Source organism: Canis lupus, chromosome 10 (genome assembly GCF_048164855.1).
Source record: "Canis lupus baileyi chromosome 10, mCanLup2.hap1, whole genome shotgun sequence".
Classification (NCBI taxonomy): domain Eukaryota; kingdom Metazoa; phylum Chordata; class Mammalia; order Carnivora; family Canidae; genus Canis; species Canis lupus.
This window is the reverse complement of record NC_132847.1, coordinates 41,314,811-41,335,292: the sequence shown is the minus strand read 5'-3', so window position 1 is coordinate 41,335,292 and position 20,482 is coordinate 41,314,811. Positions and strand designations below refer to the sequence as shown.

General features: G+C 37.1%; 1 protein-coding gene across 2 annotated transcripts in view; it reads left to right on the top strand.

Annotated features, from left to right (window-relative positions):
- The window catches only part of MLLT3 (MLLT3 super elongation complex subunit), a 277,556-nt gene that overhangs the window by 200,443 nt on the left and 56,631 nt on the right, over positions 1 to 20,482 (top strand). For both annotated transcript variants that reach the window (XM_072841509.1, XM_072841510.1), the window contains exon 5: positions 2,836 to 3,540. In XM_072841509.1, coding sequence (XP_072697610.1) covers positions 2,836 to 3,540 — 705 coding nt within the window. The remainder of the gene's footprint in view (positions 1 to 2,835; positions 3,541 to 20,482) is intronic.

The window sequence follows — 20,482 nt, the reverse complement described above, 5'->3', positions numbered from 1 at the left end:
ATGTTCTTCCTTAATTTAGTTTGCCCATTATACTTTATTTTAATTATTCATAGTATTGCTTAACATGCCAGGAAATGTCTTGTAATAGAATTTATAAAATAATGTAGTTTCAGTAATATGAATACTATCTTTAGCATTCTGCTTTTAAATCTCAGATTGAGATGTTTTATAAGGAATCATCTAGTTTGATGCATAAAAGCATGTTTTTGCATAGTAACTTTATCCATTTTAGAAGTTTGAAAACAAATGCTCCCTTGAGAAAAATCAGTGGAGTAATTGCTATATATCATTTTGTTGTTGGTGGTGAGCAAATGAGAAAAAAAATTGTGAGAAGAAAAAAATACATAATTTCACTAACATAGGATAATGATTTTTCATTTTGAGTATTACTGTCTTGTTTTTCTTCAAGTTTTTATTTAAATTCCAGTAAGTTAACATACAATGTAATATTAGTTTCAGGTGTAGAATTTAGTGATTTTTGAATACAACAACTGGTGCTCCTCACAAGTGTCCTCCTTAATCCTAATCACCTATTTTTGCCCATTCACCTCCCTTCTGTTAACCATCAGTTTTCTATAGTTAAGAGTCTTGTTTCTTGGTGCCCCCCTCCCACCTTATATTTGTTTGTTTTGTTTCTTAAATTCCATATATTGGGGTACATGGGTGGCTCAGTTGGTTAAGTGTCCAACTCTTGATTTCAGCTCAGCTCTTGATCTCACGGTCATGAGTTCAGGTCCCACCTTGGGCTACTTTAAAAAAAAAAATAAGTGAAATCATGTGGTATTTGTTTTTCTTGGACTGATTTATTTTGCTTAACATAATACTCTATAGTTCCATTGACGTTGTTGCAAATGACAAGATTTCACTGTTTTATGGCTGAAGAATATTCCATTATGTGTGTGTGTGTGTGTGTGTGTATATATGTATATGTCATTTGCAAATATCTTCTCCCATTCTATAGGTTGCCTTTTAGATTCTTTCCTTCACATTGATTATTACTTTTCGATGTTCATTCATGTACATTCTTTCCTCTTCTTTCTTTTTTGGGGGGCATAGATTCTTAAAGTATTGTTCGTTTTAGTGAAAAGCATAACCTCTGCGCAGTATCTTTTCTGTATCATGCTAGATATTGAAGGGATATAAGATTGGCTTATGTATCATGGATTTAAGTGGGTAAGTTAGATGTACAGCACAATTACCAAACCATGGAGATGTAAGTTCTAGATGAAAATTTGGACATTTGTCATTGGTTCCATTAGGAAGTGGAAGTAAGCAATAAAGAGCTTTTCTTTTATAGTATTAGTGTGGATTTTTTACATCTTCAGGATTTACTTCTGTTTTGTATTCTTAGTATTAATGGTAGGGGTTCAAAAATATGTTAAGTATGGGGGAATCCCTGGGTGGCGCAGCGGTTTGGCGCCTGCCTTTGGCCCAGGGCGCGATCCTGGGGACCCGGGATCGAGTCCCACGTCGGGCTCCCGGTGCATGGAGCCTGCTTCTCCCTCTGCCTGTGTCTCTGCCTCTTTCTTTCTCTCTCTCTCTCTCTCTCTCTCTGCGACTATCATAAAAAAAAAAAAATTAAAAAAAATATGTTAAGTATGGATTTAAATTTTGTTCCTAAATAGAAAGTTTCTTTTTTTAAAAAAAAATTATTTGACAGAGAGAGAGAGAGAGCGCACGCGCACATGTGTGCGCATGTGCATGCACAAGTAGGGGGAGTGGCAGGCAGAGGGAGAGGAAGGGAAGAAGCAGGTTTCCTGCTGAGAGGCTTGATCCCAGGACCCTGGGATCATGACCTGAGGTGAGGGCAGATACTCAGCTTACTGAGCCACCCAGGTGCCCCTAAATAGAAAGGCTCTATATAGGTTATATATTCTGAGGTACTTATATGAGTGAAAAAATAGGTAACACATTTGGAATGGAATAAGCAGTGAGGAACCCTTTCCTCATCATTGCCCAACAGTAATTACTACAAACTTTTCAGTCCATTTAGTATCTATTAGGTAAAATCTTTGTTCTGTTAGATATTTTTTTCTTTGCTAGTGGATGGAGACATATTCCATAACTGTTGAAATTTGGACATCAAAAAATAATTGCTTTTTATCTCAGATGGAGAATTATTTTCTTTCTTGAGTCTTGTGATTCTTTATATTAAAAAGCCATTTAAATCTTAGTATTATCCAGCTCACTCTATGACCCTTCGCTATTTTTCTGCCTCATTCTCAATCTTTGCTGTAGCTAAATGCTGCTTCCCAAGTATAAGCTGTGCTTTGATCCCTCATTGTTTTGGTTCACTCTAGTCCCTGGTCTCCAAGTACTTTCTCATTCTTCTCTTCCTAGTAATGGCCTGCTTATCCTTGAGGATCTAGTTTTAGATGTGAGTTCTCCATAAATTTCTGAATTATTCTTGTCCCGCACCTCCCACAGAATTTATTACCTCCTTGTTTTTGTTGTCTTACCACGTTATCGGTAGCTCTTAGAACCACCACAGCTCTTAGTTACGTCCTGGTTATTAAGAATAGGGGCCATGTATTATCCTTCTATATAGCTTCTAGAACAGGTATTCAGTGAACATTTGTTGAACTGAGATGTTTTGAGCACCATGCTTGTCCTGATGAGGTAAACAACTGGCTTCCCTGAATTCCTTGACCATCATGGCCCTTACTCACACCCCATGCCCACCTGTTATACTGAGGTTCTGGGTATCTCTTATAATGCATCTGAGAGCAATCAAAGAGGGGTCCTCTTTGTATAGGTGGAAAATGCCAGGAAGCTGGCTTGCACCTCCTCGTTTTCTGCAGCTCTGAGTCACATCTTCTTGTCCTGTTTCTGCAGGACCCTAACAGGAGCATCCACACCAGCAGCAGCAGCAGCAGTAGCTGCAGCAGCAGCAGCAGCAGCAGTAGCAGCAGCAGCAGCAGTAGCTGCAGCAGCAGCAGCAGCAGCAGCAGCAGCAGTAGCAGCAGCAGCAGCAGCAGCAGCACCAGTTTTTCAAAGCCTCACAAATTAATGAAGGAGCACAAGGAAAAACCTTCTAAAGACTCCAGAGAACATAAAAGTGCCTTCAAAGAACCTTCCAGGGATCACAACAAATCTTCCAAAGAATCCTCTAAGAAACCCAAAGAAAATAAACCACTGAAAGAAGAAAAAATCGTTCCTAAGATGGCCTTCAAGGAACCGAAACCCATGTCAAAAGAGCCAAAACCAGACAGTAACTTACTCACTATCACCAGTGGACAGCAAGACAAGAAGGCTCCTAGTAAAAGGCCACCCATTTCAGATTCTGAAGAACTCTCAGCCAAAAAAAGGAAAAAGAGTAGCTCAGAGGCTTTATTTAAAAGTTTTTCTAGCGCACCACCACTGATTCTCACTTGTTCTGCCGACAAAAAACAGATAAAAGATAAATCTCATGTCAAGATGGGAAAGGTCAAAATTGAAAGTGAGACATCCGAGAAGAAGAAATCAACCTTACCGCCATTTGATGATATTGTGGATCCCAACGATTCTGACGTGGAGGAGAACATGTCCTCCAAATCTGATGTGAGTAGCCTTGCTGGTTTCCCATCTTTACCTTGTTAGTCTTCAGAGTCTATTTCACATGGCTGCAGGATAAAGAGTGAGGGAAGAGAATGACAGCTAAACCATGAAATGGTAGCATGGAAGTGCCTAGAAATGAATTTCTTAACTAATGGAAAGAAGGAAATGAAATCCTGCAGACATTTGGGTTGTGATTTAAATTGTTAAAGGAAAGATACTTTCCATAGCATAATAATGGGCCATTTGAATAGCAGCAGAAAAATTGAGATGCTCATTAGAGCTTAGTTACTATGCTTTTTCAGTGATTACTGATTTAGGAGAGTGAGAAGAATGTAATAAACTTAGTAATATGAGAGATAAATTTAAGAGAGAAAGTTAGAAAATATTGGGTGCGGTTATAATGTTGATCTTTTTGGTCAGTGCAATCAAGTAATTTGTTTACAAAGATGGAAAGCTGGTAATAGTTTTTTTTTTTTAACAGTTTTATTTTAATTCATGTTGTAATATACCATATATATTTAAAATGAATAATTTGGTAGATTTTGACTTACATGTGTTCATGAAACCAAGTGGTGGTATTTTGAAAATGAAACATTTAATTTCTTTTTCATTGGCTAGCCATTGATTTGGGAGGGGATGAGGAATGCAATCTTCATTGTGTTTTTGCTGATGGGCAGGATTATCTTTTGTGGATGCCTAAAAGACCATGTGACCATCTAATATCCCTCTGAAATGTTGTCTGATTTAAGGTTTAAACTAATACAGATTCCTCAGAGTTGGGAGGGATTTTCATGTTATCTATCTAATTTTCCACCAGTGTAAGAAATTTTACGCTTCTAGCAACAGAACTATTAGTAATTTGAAAAGTATTCCATTCCACTTCTAGAGAATGAACATTATTTACTCTGAAATCATGGTCACTTTTTTTTTTTTTAACACACTTTTGCCTTCTTTAGTTGCTTATTAATCACAATCAGTCCAAATAATCTCCTTACTTTGACTTGCCATTATTTCTAGACAATGATCAAGGAAGATATCTGGTTAAAAGATATCAGTTTGAGACTATTTCTCTTTTTGTCCCATGAGTTCACCATATACACATGTTTCTAATTCAAATACTGGCAGAGGTAGGAGGATTTAGTAGCAGATTCTCCCTTATGCATTTGTGGTGGGAAGAAGGGCAGCCACGGTTAGGACATGGCATCAGTTGTCTCTACTATCCTCTATAGCTAATCTTGACTTTGAAAAAAAAAAAGATTTTAATTTATTTTAGAGAGCTAGAGCATGAGCGAGTGGAGGGTGGGGAGCAGAAGGGGAGAGAGAGAGAATCTGAAGCAGACTCTGTGCTCAATGTGGAGCCCAACATGAGTTTTGGTCCCACAACCTTGAGGTCATGACATGAGCTGAAACCAAGAGTTGATCGTTTAATTGACTGAGCCACCCAGCCGTCTCTAATCTTGAAATTTTAATAGAGGATCAGATTGGGAGTAGAGTATTAAAATACACGAGATTGGGGTAATTTGTTCCCGTGTTTGGTCAATGTTTTTTAGTGATAATTTATTGAATGGAGATGAGAACTAATGGGTTTCTTCCAGTATCTCAAGCATTTCTTTTTCCTCCTGTGCTTTTTACTTAGTCTCTTCTTAGTATAAAATTCGTTCTTAATGCTTAAGATGTTATTTGGAAATTTTTTGTGTTTGACTTTTATTTCAAATCACCCAAAAGTGTTCATTGAGCCTCTTGGGATGTGATTAGTCTATGAAGATTGTCAGGTTTAGCAACTTTGTCTTTCTATATTCTGACATATTATGATTCTTTTAGAGCAGAGGTTTTCAAATTGTGGCTTGTGATTCACTGGTGAGCCATGAAACCAATTTAGCATGTCATTAGCAGTATTAAGAAAAATCAGAATACATTGTAATTAGTGTGGATAAGTAAGGGTTTGTAAAAATTTTATGTCATAGGTTGTGTGTATTCCTTATAGTATGTCGTCAAAATTCTGAAAGGCATCTTTCTTTTATGTTTGCTGATTTATGAGAAGATCAAATGACATTCATAAAGCAAAGCTCTACATGAAATTATCACAAATAATCATCTTTTTTAGATAACTCTGTGTTCTTGTTTTCATTTTCTCTTGCTCCCTCCCTTTTATATATGATTTATAAGATACGGTTTTTCATAAACTTCATGTTCAACTTAGTATATTTATCCAACGCAATATCTTAAAAAATCTTTTGGAGTGAAGAGTTAGAATTATAATTCCTTACAGTAGTTAGCAAGTTTTCAAAAACCGTTCATGGCATAGTAGAGCCACATATCCAGTGATTGTTATAGGAGTTTTTATAGTGGGTTCTGCCCATCATTACAGAGAAAGCCTCTAAAGACTTTTGGGCATTATTTGGGTATAAAACACAACAAATGTATTTTCTTTATCGGTTTTCTGGTAGTAGTGCTTTTACTGTTGTTGTTGTTGGTTTAATTCTCTGAAATGTAGGTGGTAGAGACAAAGAAAATTGACAAAGTGGTTCTAAATAAGCCAGGGCCCAAAACACCTTTCTGTGAGTAAAGGAGATAAAGGGGGGCTGAAATTCCCTTTATCCAATAGTAGAAATCATGTTTGTTTGGCCTTCTTCCTACCTGGTGTCCCTCCTGTGGGCAAGACAGAAGGAATGGGAGGCCATTGTAATGGAGAGCAGTGAGGAGCCCAAATCCTTCCTTGGCCAGTAAGGGATTTGATAGCTTGGGACCCAACTTTTCAGGGGGCACTGTTCACAATGTCATGGTGGTAAGTGTGTCTGCATCTGAGTAAGTGTGATAAGATGACCTGATCTCTCTAACATCCTTTCCAGCTTTGTTACTTGAATATGAGCCAGATTTGTGTTTACTTTCGGCATATGGGGTAGGGGGGTAATTTTAGACACAACGAGCAGAGATCATGGATAACTTGGAAACAGACGAAAGAGGAAGAAAAGAAATTGAAAGAATGTGAAGAATTAGGAAGGGCTAGGAAGAAAAGATTATATACCTGGGAAGCCTGGGAAGTAAACATCTTACCTCAGTACACATTAGTTACAATTAAAAGGAAGAACTTTTTAAAGAAGCTTTTGCATAATTAAGTTAGATTCTGGTTTTATATAAAAATAAAATCAGTGTTCTTAAGATTGAGTAGAAAGCTTAGATTGTTCATACGGTTCTTTTTGGTTAAGATTTTTATATATTTTGCATAGAAAAGTAGAAGTACATCCATCCTTATATGGTCTATGTGTCTTTTGAGTGATCACTTATTTGTCAAGTGCTTAGGCCGGTAGGTAGGTAGTCAGTCAAGTAATCAAGAAATTAGGAGCTTGTCCTGTGGTATTAGGGGGTATTTTGAAGCCCAGCTCTTCCGGTAATCTTGGGCAAGCACTTTAACCTTTTGTGTTTCTTAGTTCTTTTGTAGGATGGATATCATAATAGTGTTTTACTATGTAGGATTATTGTGAAAAAGATCGGTCTGGAGAAAGCACATAGCACATTAGGCAAAAAATATTAGTTAGCCATGATTATGTATGATGTGACTTCTGGAAACCTTTATAACCTATAGCTTTGCAAGAGATTTTTTGCTTTCAAAAATAATTTAGAATTTTCGTGTCCTTTTTCAAGGGCGTGGGTTATATGTTTTCAAGGGGGAAAAGTACTTGAAATAGGCATCTATGTCCTATTGCTCTCAATTTTGTCTTGAGGTATATGGCCTTGATATTGATATGCATTTGTTGTATAGTGAGTGGAAAAATACAGGATGAAGAGTGTAAATTTTAAATCACAAATTAAGCCAAAGTTTCCCAGGATCTTTAGCTTTTTAATTAAAATAGATAAAGGACAAGAACATAGCTAGCACTGTGTTAGGTTAGGCACTTAGTTGTTTTTTTATTGCTATTCATATTAAAGAAAGACATCCAAAGAAATGACTTACCTCTGGGTTATTATTAATGTTACAAAGAATCATTTAATTAATTAATTATTTTATTTTATTTTTATTTTTTACAGAATCATTTGAAAATACATCTCTGAAGCGTTTTTTCTTTTCTAAAGAAATTTAGTTTTGTTACATGAAGTCCATCAGTGATTTTTTCCCCCTATGGAATTCAAGAGTTACAAGTTGTATGAGTAGGGGGGGCAGAAGGACTGGTTTATAGTGGGTGAGCATTTGGCAAATGCAGAAAACATGATAACATGTTTTTGCTATGTACATAAATGTTAGCATTAAGAATATTTTACCTTCAAGGACCTAGATAATTCCCATTGGAGGAAAGCTGTTCTTAGTTTAGGAAATTATCATTTTGTAGTCATAATGGTCATTTATGGAAACTGTCCTTATGCTAACAGCTGGAAGGGTGAGGATCTGTATCTGTGTCAGCTGAAAGTTTGTAATTATAGTTTGTATTAACTTGTTTAAACTTTAATTAACAATTAAAAAGAACTCAAATATCTATTGCCCTTCCTGTGATTTCCTAGGATTTTTTATATGACTTAGCATCTGAAGAGAAGTCTATTGAGTTGATACTGTTTTGTGATGTGAGAAAATTTGGTATTCACAGCAGAGAAGTAGGGGAAAAAGAGTAAAATAAAATTGGAATAAGTATAATCAGATTTGGCTATGGTAGTATTTCCTTATCATTGCCTTTGCTTTTTGCTGTGCTTCACGGAGATTTAATTGTAATTTAAAAGCTCAGATGTTAAAGGTTCTAATAGTCTTTCCTTGAAAGTGGGCAGATTACATTTGGTAAAATGTTACATACTCTGGCCAGCTGGGTGAGGAAGGAGGCTATAATCCTGTCTTTTGATACTTTGGTTTGCCTAAGTGTTTTCTTGGATAAAATCTTCCTGAGGGAAAAAAGATGAAATCTCATGGAATGGTAGCTTTTTACCAAGGGTGGGTAGTGGTGCTGACACAGAATAAAGCCTGCAAGCCACCTTAGTAGTAGCTTCTTTTGAAAAGAAAAAAAGAAGGAAAAAGAAACTTCCCATCTTTTGTTCTGCCTCATTTCCTCTCACCCCACCCTGTTCCTTGCCTACTGTCTGGAGCTGGCAGTGAACGTCCTGCTGTTGAAGCAGTGGCCTCAGGTTTTTATGTGATGGAAGGTTGCGACAGTCCAAGAAGAAGGTCTTTATTGTGTTTTCAAAGTGGCTTTTTAATGACTTGTAATTCCAGCACATGCAAAAGCTGTAAAGTCTGTAAGTATGGTGAGCGAGCAGCTGGAGAGGCCATTCATTAAAGGGCTGCCCTGCTTGGGGGCGGGGGCCACGACTCCCATTCTAGATTCTGTTCTCTGCATTTTATAACTGGAGGTAAACATACCTGAAGGGTTGCAATTCTTTCTCGGCCAGATTCAGCTCGGTGTGGAACATGCATGAAAATAGAAGAAGGTTAACTTGGTTGGGTGCGGGGAGGCATTTCACCTGGGCTTGTTTTCAAATGGCTTTTGTGTAAGATGTGATGGGTTGAGGGGAGGGGGGGATGGTCCTGCCAATCAACTGTTCCACTTACTCAGCCGCTTTCCTGATTTAGTCCAAAAAAGGATTTGAAGCAGTGTAAAGGGAGATTTTTTACTTTAAAACAGAGTTAGAGGCTTCATTCATCTTTTTCTTGGTTGGGTACCATACTCCACCTAAATCGTTTCTCAGGTTTTAAATAATTCTTTAGAAGCCTTTCGGTAGCTGGGGGCCATGGACAGACGGGATTATATTATTGCAGAGTTAGTTATCATCAATAATTGCCAAAACCCTGCATTTTTACTTACTTGTATTGAATTGGATCTTTCAGTAAATTCCATGAGCCTCCTTCAAGAGAGCTGCATTGCCGAGTCATTGCACTGTTGTTTTTTATTCTAGAGCCCATGATCTTTACCTGATTGTTTCATTTGTCATCGTTAGACACAAAATCAAAGATGCAATTCAACATGGTCTTTTCATGGCCAGCCTTACCATACCATAGGGGAGGCCATATAGTTGTAGTTAAACATGCCTTGAGTGAGTACTGTCTATGTGCTAGTCACCAGTCTAAGCACTTGACTTGTTTTGACTTATTTAACCCTCAAAGCAGCTTTCTGAAAGAGGTACTATTGTCCCCTTTTTATAGATGGGAAAACTGAGGCTCAAAGTTTAAGAGACTTACCCAAAGTTGCCATGTGGTGGAGCCAGAATTTGATTCCACTTGGCAGAGAGGTCACTCCAGAGGAATTTTGTAATGAAGCAAATCTTGTTTTCCCATGAATTCATACTACATTTGCAGAGAAGTATTTCATGAATTTGGTATCACTGCTGTGAAAGCCTTTGATAACATATTGTTACATTTATGAATCATATTTCTTTGACCTATCTATTGATCTGGGCTTTTACCAACAGCCTACAGGAAGTGATAGGTTGTCCTTAGAGCTGAGTTTGACATACATAGCCTGAAGTGAGGGAGGAGCTTTGAAACATCCAGGAATCTCTGACTTTTTACACATACTTGCTTCAAGTATAACAGACTCTCATGGCTGTGGATTTCACATTATTATGTCATCAACACTATTTCCCTGCTCCTAGAATTTTCCCACTTGCTTTTGTGAGGAATTTATGTTTAACAGAGCTGAGCTGCAATATCAAGCTTTCCCAGAAGGTGCCACCAAATAACAAGTGGTGTCCTACAGTTCGAAGATCACTTCTTTTTGAATCTTCTAGTTATGTTTTGTAATTTCATTTTATAATGTTGGTAAGTTATTCAAAATGTAGGCCATGCTTTCTGTGAATTAGGGGACAAGGTAATGCAATGACAGGTCAGAGGGTGGTTTTCTTTTGGTGTCTATGTAATTATTTAGTCAAGTTTGACAAGTTGTTCTCAGTAGGTAACAATTTATGACTGTAAACTTTAAAGGCAGTATCAAGGTCCACAAAGAAAAATCACCCCTAAGAGGCTACTTTGGTTACTAAAGGTGACTGCACAGTGAGATGTTCCAGGTAAAGGTGAAGATCCTTGTGTTAGGAGAAAATCGATAAGCATTTACTTAAGTATTTGGGGACAACAAACTTTGCCTTTGAATTCTGAAGATATAGAGGATAGGGATGTGGGGGGCCACTGGGGTAGGGAGAAATATTCAGAATTAGTAACACAGAGAAAAGGAAATTTTCTTGCCTTTCTTGGTAGAGAGAAAATGTATGGAGTCCTCAGATGTGATATGATGTATTTATTTAATCATTTTTAAATTCAAGTATAATTAGCATACAATGTTATATTAGTTTCAAGTGTATAATATAGTGATTCAACAATTCTGTACATTAGTGCTCATCAAGATAAGTGTACTCTTGATCCTCTTTACCTATCTCACTCATCCCCCTACCCTCTTCCCTCTGGCAACCACCAGTTCTCTGTATTTTAGAGTCTGCTTTTTTGTGTTTCTCTTTTCTTTGTTTTGTTTCTTAAATGCTATATATGAATGAAATCATATGGTATTTGTCTTTCTCTGACTTATTTTGCTGAGCATCATATCCTCTAGATCCATCCATGTTGTTGCAAATGGAAAGAGCTCATTATTTTTTATGGCTGAGTAGTATTCCACTGTATATACATACCACATCTTGTTGATGGGCACTTGGGCTGCTTCCATATCTTGGCTGTTATAAATAATGCTGCACTAAACACAGAGGTGCAAATATCATTTTGAATTAATGTTTTTATTTTCCTGTGGTAAATACCCTGTAGTAGAGTTAGTTGCTGGATCATATGGAGATTCTATTTTTAATTTTTTTTGAGGCACTTCCGTACTGTTTTCCACAGTAGCTATACCAGTTTGCATTCCCACCAACAGTACACAAGGGTTCCTTTTTCTCCATATCCTTGTCAATACTTGTTTGTTACATTTTTGATTTTAGCCATTATGACAGGTATGAAGTGATACTGTCACTGATAGTGATCACTGATAGTGTCGGTCTGATTTGCATTTCCCTGATGGTTAGTCTGTTAGCAATATGGTTATCTTCTTTGGAGAAAGGTCTGGTCTGTTCAGGTCCTCTACCCAGTTTTTAATTGGATTATTTGATTCTTTTTGGTATTGAGTCATAAAAGTTCTTTACATATTTTAGATATTAACCCATTATCAGATATATCATTTACAAATATCTTCTCCCGTTTAGTAGGTTGCCTTTTTTGTTTTGTTGGTGGTTTCCTGTGCAAAAGCTTTTTATTTTGGTGTAGTCCCAATAGTTTAATTTTGCTTTTGTTTCCCTTGCCAGAGGAGACACATCTAGAAAAATGCTTCCATGGCTAATGTCAAAGAAATTACTCTGAATGTTTTCTTCTAGGAATTTTATGGTTTCAGATCTCACATTTAGGTCCTTAATCCATCTGAGTTTATTTTTGTGTATATTGTAAGAGGGTGGTCCAGTTTGTTTGTTAGTTTCTTTTTTTTCTTCTTTTTTCTTTCTTTCTTTCTTTCTTTTCTTTTCTTTTCTTTTCTTTTCTTTTCTTTTCTTTTCTTTTCTTTTCTTTCTTTTCTTTCTTTCTTTTTTGCATGGAGCAGTCGAGTTTCTCCAACACCATTAATTGAAGAGACTTTTTCCTATTGTATATTCTTGTCTCCTTGTCATAGATTAATTGACCATAAAAAAGTGTAGGTTTATTTCTGGACTCTCTGTTCTGTTCCATTGATCTATATATCTGTTTTTTTGTGCTAGTACCCTTCTGTTTTGATTACTATAGCTTTGTAGTATATCTTGAAAGCTAGAATTGTGATACCTTCAATTTTTTTCTTTGTTTTCAAGATTATTTTGGCTATTTGGAGTCTTTTATATTCCATACAGATTTTAGTATTATTTTTCTAGTTCTGTGAGAAATGCTGTTGGTATTTTGATACAGATTGCACTGACATTGTAGATTGCTTTGGTTAGTTATGGATGTTGTAATGATATTGGTTCATCAAATCAGTAAGCATGGAAGATGTTATTTTAAAAATATAAATACATTACTAGATACCCTGGTTTGGAATCTCAGTGTTTAGAATTATGGTACTGTTATTTGAAGAAATTAAATTTTTGACACCTGCTTTATTTTGTGGCTTTTATTTTTTAAAATACGATAAGCCACTGTGTCACTTTGAGTAACCACAAACATTTCCTTCTAAGCACATTTAATTTTTTAAAATATTTTTTGATTGCATTAATGATATTCAGTAACATTAGAAAATATTTATGTGGTAGATACTCCTGTATATAAACACCATGTTAGATGGTACAGATGGTACAAAATTAGAATTTAGGCTGAGCTTGGAAGAAAAGAAAGGCATGAATAAGAGGAGATGAGGGGTGGAGTAAGCAGGACAAGCCGTTCTTGATCAGAGGAAACAACTTGAAAAAAACCAACTGATGGCAAATGTAGCTAATTTTGTGTTGTCCTTACTTGAGAATGAAATCTTATAATTGAATCCTGCCATGAATTTATCAAACTGGTTTATCAGGAATGAAGGAAGCATTATCGAACGCTACTCTTGCTCGGAATGTGCTGCACACTTTCACTTGATACCGTGGTCTTTTTTTTTTTTTTCTTTAAGATTTTGTTTATTTGCCTGAGAGAGAGATAGAGCACAAGAGAACACAAGGGTGAGGGAGAGGGATAAGCAGACTCCACACTGAGCATGGAGCCTGATGTGGGGCTCTATCCGAGGACCCAGAGATCATGGTCTGAGTTACTATCAAGGGTCAGATACTTAACTGGCTGAGCCACCTAGGTGCCCCTCAATAGCATCTTGTTAAATCCATGCAATGTATGTGATAGCTTTTGTTTTCATCTTGCAGATGTGGAAGTGGCAGAGCTAGAATTTGAATCCAGTTCTCACTAATGCTAAAGCCCCTTCTTTTTTTGTACCATACCAACCAATTAAACCTTATTGAGAGAGAATCACATCAAGTGAAAACTGCTGTGGTACTGATTAAAACTTTTTTGAGAAAATAATCTAGTTGGGAAGATTAATTTCCCCACCATCTGGTTTCCTCTGACTCTCTGGTAATGAGTACAGACTTCAGTGAAAGAGGAAGAGTAAGAAATAAGATGTAGCTAAAATAAGTACTTGAATACTTGGCTAATAATGATGGGAAGCAAGAATACCTGTGATTTCCAAGATGATGATCAAGTCATGCTTCTTATGCATTCCTACATCTTCTAAGGAAAAAAATTGCAGGAAGTATTGAAAAGCTGTGCTACCTTAGAGTCCATCCAAGGGCACTTGTTTACCAATGTACCATCTTATTAGATTGTTTCATATACTTCATACTTGGGGCAAGACATGGCCAGTGTTACTGTGAGAGCTCCCATTTACTTTATTGAGAGGTCCCATTTACTACAACTAAAGGTTGTAGTCATGAAAGATATGAAGAAGGAAGGTAAGTTCAGACTTCCACAAGATAGTGGCATGGGAAGATCCTGAACTCACCACTTCCCATGGACACACCAAATCTACAGCTACATATGGACCATTTCTCTATGTAAACTAGATAAACTGCTTCTCTAGAAAAAGAGATAAGATAGCCACATCGAGATAGGTAGGAAAGGCAAAGATTCAGTCTCACCAAAAACCCCACCCAGTGCTGCTCCTGAAGGAGCAAAGGGTTGACTCAGTGCATCAGGTACCCCAACCCTTAGGATCTGTACTGAATAGATAAGCCCCCAAAATATCTGGCTTGGGAAACTAAAGGGACCCAAAGTGCTATAGGAAACTGAGATTTCCCCTTTGACAGGGCTGGCATGTGGTCTTATTCACTCTGAGACCCAGCAGAAAATAGCAGTTTGAAAAGTACCTAGACTAAATAGGAAGGAAATTCATTTGCTATTCTAAAAGCATCTGCTGGAGGGGCAGGGGACAGTTGAAACTCTCCCTGGAGAAGGAGGCAGTAGTGGGCACCATTTTTGCACTCTCAAACTAGCCTGCTAGCACAAGTAGGTGAGCTCTGTTGTGGCACCCTCCCACTGCCTTGCTAAGATAGGTGGAGGTGAGCAGTTGCAGCACTCTCCTGCTACCTTGCTGAAGCTAGAGAATGCAGTTGTAGTACTCCCCCACTCCCAGACTGGGGCAGGCAAGCCTGAGTATTAAGATATTTTCCCACTCCCAGCCCATAACCAGGGGACTCTCTCACTATATTCCTGGTCTCTGGTTTTTGCTGTTGACTGTTTGAAGCTGGTGAGTGTGTCCCACCTCCAGCTCCCAACAAAAAGCCAATGAGCATATATAGTCCACACAGAGGATGTTCCTTGAGCACCTGATCCTGGTGGCCAAGGGGGCATGTATTCCTGAGCTCCACAAGAATGTAAAAATCAGATAGTTATTGGCAGACTACGGCAACCCCCAGGGTACTGCACAGACAGCAGACCTAAAAGCAACCTCAGGCTTCCTCTGAAAAACGCCTCTTAATGTAGAATAGAACTTCAGTCTAAGAAAGAAGGCCTTCAGGTTTCCCATACATCTGGAGGCTAGAGAGGTGCTTCCACGGAATGTAAGCAGGGAGACACCATTCTTTTAAACCTCCTTGGCCTCACTAGAGCTCAACAAGACCTCGCTGAAAGGAGCTTATACATTTGTCTGCAGCCTTGATTTTTGTAGCTGTCACCTGGGGGACACCTCCAGATCTGGTCTGGAAGCCAGGAGGGTTTAAAATTGCAGCCCTTGGGCAGCCCCAGTGGCTCAATGGTTTAGCGCAGCCTTTGACCCAAGATGTGATCCTGAGACCTGGGATCAAGTCCCATGTTGGGCTCCTTGTATGGAGCCTCCTCTCCCTTTGCCTGTGTCTCTGCCTCTCTCTCTCTCTGTGTGTCTCTCATGAATAAATAAATAAAATATTTAAGAAAAATAAAATAAAAATAAAATTGCAGCCCCACAAGATTATACATATTTGCATACTTTAAAAGCTCCTCCCTGAGGATCTGTCTTCCTGAAACTAAGTGCTAAGTGAAATTCTTCCCCTTGAAACACTGATAGGGTTTGCGCACCCTCAACAATGGGGACACATCAAAAATTAATCAGTTTAGGGAATCACAAAGGTTGGCGAGACAACCAAGAGCTAGGGCAATGTGGAATGAGAAGGTTTATCACATACACAAGGCCACACCTTCAAGACTGAGAGACATAGCAGTTCAGCCTCAGACATAGAAGCAAACAGAGTCCAGCAAAATGAGGAAACAGAAATAGGTTCCAAACCAAAGAATAAGATAAAACCTCAGAAAAAGACCTTAATGATAAAGAGATAAGTCATTTATCTGATAAAGAATTTGAAGCAATGGTCACAAAGATGCCCACTGAACTTAGAAGAATGAATGAGCACAGTGAGAACTTTAACAAAAAGAGAGCATGAGAAGGAGACAAATGGGGTACTTGGATGACTCAGTCGGTTAAGTGTCTGACTCCATTTCAGCCCAGGTCATGATCTCAGGGTCATGAAATTGAGCCCTGTGCTGGCTCCACACCCTGTGCTTAAGATTCTCTCTCTTCCTTCCCTCTCTCTGCTCTTAAAAAAAAAAAAAAGTAACAAGTAAAGTAAAGTAACATAGCAGAAGACTACAGTAAATTGAAGCAGAATATATATGAACAGCAAGCTGGGAAACAGAGCAATGAAACTAACTTATCAGACAGAGGAGCAAAAAAAAAAAAAAGATTAAGAAAAAAAATGATGAAAACTTAGGAGACCAGTGGGACAACATCAAGTGGAATAACATTTGCTTTATAAAAGTCCCAGAAAGAGACAAGAGGGAGAAAAGGGCTGAAAACTTACTTGAAGAAATAATGGCTAAAAACGTTCCTCACCTAGAAAAAGGAACAGACATCAGGTTTAGGAATCCCAAAGAATTCCAAATAAGATGAACCCAAAGAGAGTCCACATCAAGACACATTATAATCAAACTATCAAAAGTTAAAGATAAAAAGGGAATCTTAAAAGCAGCAAGAGTTTAACAAATTGTTATGTTCAAGGAAAACCCCACAAGGCTATCAGTAGATTTCTCAGCATAAATTTTGCAGATCAGAAGGGAGTGGTACAATATATTCAAAGAGTTAAATGGAAAAAACTTCCAACCAAGAGTTCTCTACTTAGAAAGGTTATCATTAAGAATTGAAGTGATAAAGAGTTTTTCAGACAAGCTAAGTGAGTCTATTACTACTAAGTTGGCACTTATAAGAAATGTTAAAGAGACTTCTTTAAGCTGGAAAGAAATGGCACTAATTAATAAGAAAACATATAAGAGTAAAAAAATCTCATTTGAAAAGGTAAATATGTAGTAAAGGTAGTGGACTTATAAGGCTAGTATGAAAGTTAAAAGACATAGTAGTAAAATTAACGGATACTGCCATGGTAGTTAAGGGATGCATAAAAAGATGTAATATGACATCAAACAACAACGTGGAGGAGTAAAAGTGTAGAGTTTTGGAATCGGTTCAAATTTAAGTTGTTATCAACTTAAAATATATAGTTATACGCATAGGATGATATATGTGAAAATCACAGTAACCACAAAGCAAAAATATAAACTAAATATATAAAAGAAAATAAGAAAGAAAGAACTCAAACAATAAAGAAAATCACTAAACCTCAAGGAAAGAGGCAAAGAGAAGAGACCGGTAGTAGTACAAAAACAACTCTATAGATAACAGTTAACAAAATGGCAATAAATAATACCTATCAATGATTACCTTAAAATTTAATGGACTAAATGCTCCAATGAGAAGACATTGAGTGGCTGAATAGCTTAAAAAATTATATACATCTAATACTGCCTAGAAGAGTTTGACTTCAAAAGTAAGGACACGTACATACTGAAAGTGAAAGAATAGGAAAAGATTTTCTATGCAGTTTGAAATGAAAAGATAGCTGTTGTAGCTATACTCATATCAGGTAAAATACACTTTAAAACAAGGACTGTATGGGGATCCCTGGGTGGCTCAACAGTTTAGCGCCTGCCTTTGGCCCAGGTCATGATCCTGGAGTCCCGAGATCGAGTGCCGCATCGGGCTCCCTGCATGGAGCCTGCCTCTCCCTCTGCCTGTGTCTCTGCCCCCCCCCATAAACAAACAAACAAACAAACAAATAAATAAATTCTAAAAAAAAAAAGGACTGTAATAGAAAACAAAAAGGGGAACTGCATAGTAATAAAGGATTATTCGAACAAGAAGATATAAAATTTATGTATGTACCCAACATTGGAGCATCAAAACACATAAAGCAAATATTAACATAACTAAAAAGAGAAATTAACAGCAATACAATAGCAGCAAGGGAGGGGATCCCTGGGTGGTTCAGCGTTTTGGCGCCTGCCTTTGGCCCAGGGCGTGATCCTGGAGTCCCAGGATCGAGTCCCACATCAGGCTCCCTGCATGGAGCCTGGCTTCTACCTCTGCCTGTGTCTCTGCCCCCCCCACCATCATGAATAAATAAATAAATAAATCTTTTAAAAAAAATCTAAACAGATCAATTACTAGTAAGGAGATTGAATCAGTAATCACAAGCTTCCGAACAAACAAGTCCTGACCAGATGGCTTCACTGCTAATACTACCAAACATTCAAAGAAGTTTTAGTAAATATCCTTCTCAAACTCTTCCAAAAAATAGGAGAGGAAGGAATGCTTCCAAACTTGTTTTAGAAGGCCAGCCTTATCCTAATACCAAAACCAGACAGACAACACAGAGAAAGAAATTTAAAAGCCAGTATTCCCAATGTACAAAAATGCAGAAATCCTCAACAGATATTAGCAAACCAAATTCAGTAATACATTAAAAGGTTCAGATACCATGATCAAGTGGGATGTATTCCAGGAATTCAAGAATGGTTCAACATCTGCAAATCAACCAATGAGATACATCATATTAACATAAGGAGAGAGAAAAATCATGTGATCATCTCAATAAATGAAAAAAAAAAAGCATTTGATAAATTTCCAACATCCACCTGTGATAAAAACTCTCAACAAAGTAGGTATAGAAGAAATGTACTTCATGTTAAGAAAGGCTATGTTTGATAAACCCACAATCAATACCATACTCAATGGTAAAAAGCCAAAAGCTTTTCCACTAAGGTCAGGAATAAGACCAGGATGCCTGCACTTCCTGCTTTTATTACCATGGTTTTGGAAATTCTAGGCACAGCAATTAGGTAAGAAAAAGAAATGAGGCATCCAAATTGGAAGGAAAGAAGTAAAACTGTCACTATCTGTAGATGATATGATACTATATACAGAAAACCCTAACAACAGCAAATCAAAAACAAAAAACCTAATAATGAATTCAGTAAATTTGCAGGATACAAAATTAATAAACAGAAATCTGTGTTATAGTACACTAATAACAAACTATTAGAGAAATTAAGAAAAATATCCATTTACAATTGCATGAAAAAATATCTAGGAATAAGTTTAACTGAGGAGGTGAAAGACCTGTATTCTGAGAACTATAAGACATTGATTAAAGAAATTGAAGAAGATTAAAAAAATAAGTGAAACGATATTCCATGATTATATATTGGAAAAATTAATATTGTTGAAATGTCCATACTATCAAAAGCAATCTACTGATTTAGTGCAATCTCTATCCAAATTCAAATGGCACTTTTCACAGAACTAGAATGAATAATTCTGAAACTTCTATGGAGTCATAAAATAGCCCAAAAAACTTGACAAAGAACAAAACTGGAGGTATCATGCTCCCTGTTTTCAAATTATCCTACAAAGTTACAATAATCCAACAGTATGCTTTCGGCATAGAAACAGACACATAGGTTAATGGAGCAGAGTAGAGAGCTCAGAAATAAACCCATAGATGTATAATCAATTTATGACAAAGAAGGCAAGAATATGCAATAGGGAAAGGACATTCTTCCCCCCGCCCCCCTCCTTGGGAATGGACATTCTTTTCAAAAAACGGTGGAGGGGAAATTGGACAGCTACATGCAAAAGAATGAAACTGGACCATTAACTTATACCAGATACAAAAATTAACTCAAAATGGATTAATGGACTTGACTATGAGACCTGAAACCATAAAACTCCTAGAAGAAAACATATATATCAAGTTTCTTAATAGTGGTCTTAACCGTGTTTTTTGGATATGACTCCAAAGGCAAGAGGAGCAAAAGCAAAATAAACTTTTGGGACCACATCAAACTAAAAAAGTTCTATACAGCAAAGGAAGCCATCAACAAAATGAAAAAGCATCCTACTGATTGGGAGAAAATGTATATAAATCATATATCTGATAAAGGATTTATCCAAAATATGTTAAGAACTCGTACAACCCAAAAAGAATCCAATTAAAAAATGAACAGTGGATCTAAATAGAGATTTTTACAAGGAAGGTCTACAGATGGCCAACAGACAAAAAAGATGCTCAACTCACTAATCAACAGGGAAATGCAAATCAAATCTGCAATGAGATAGCATCTTACACCCGTCAGAATGGCTATTATTATCAGGACAAGAAATAACAAGTATTGGTGAGGATGTGGGAAAAAGGGAACCCTTGTGCACTGTTGATAAGAATATAAAGTGGTGCAGCCACTGTGGAAAACAGTATGGAAGTTCCTCAAAAAATTGAAACTAGAGCTACCATATAACCCAGTAATTCCACCATTCATGGGTATTTATTTGAAGAAAAGGAAAACACTAACTTGAAAAGATATATGCACCCATATGTTCATTACAGCATTAATTATAACAGTCAAGATATGGAAACAACCTGAGTGTCCACTGGTAGATGAATGAATGTGGTATAGATATATACAATGGAGTAGTTTTCAACCATAAGAAAGAATAAATCTTGTCATTTGCAATAACATGGGTGGACCTAAAGAGTATTATGCTAAGTGAAATAAGTCAGAGGAAGACAAATACCATATGATTTCACCTATATGTGGAATCTAAAAAACAGGGATCCCTGGGTGGCGCAGCGGTTTGGCACCTGC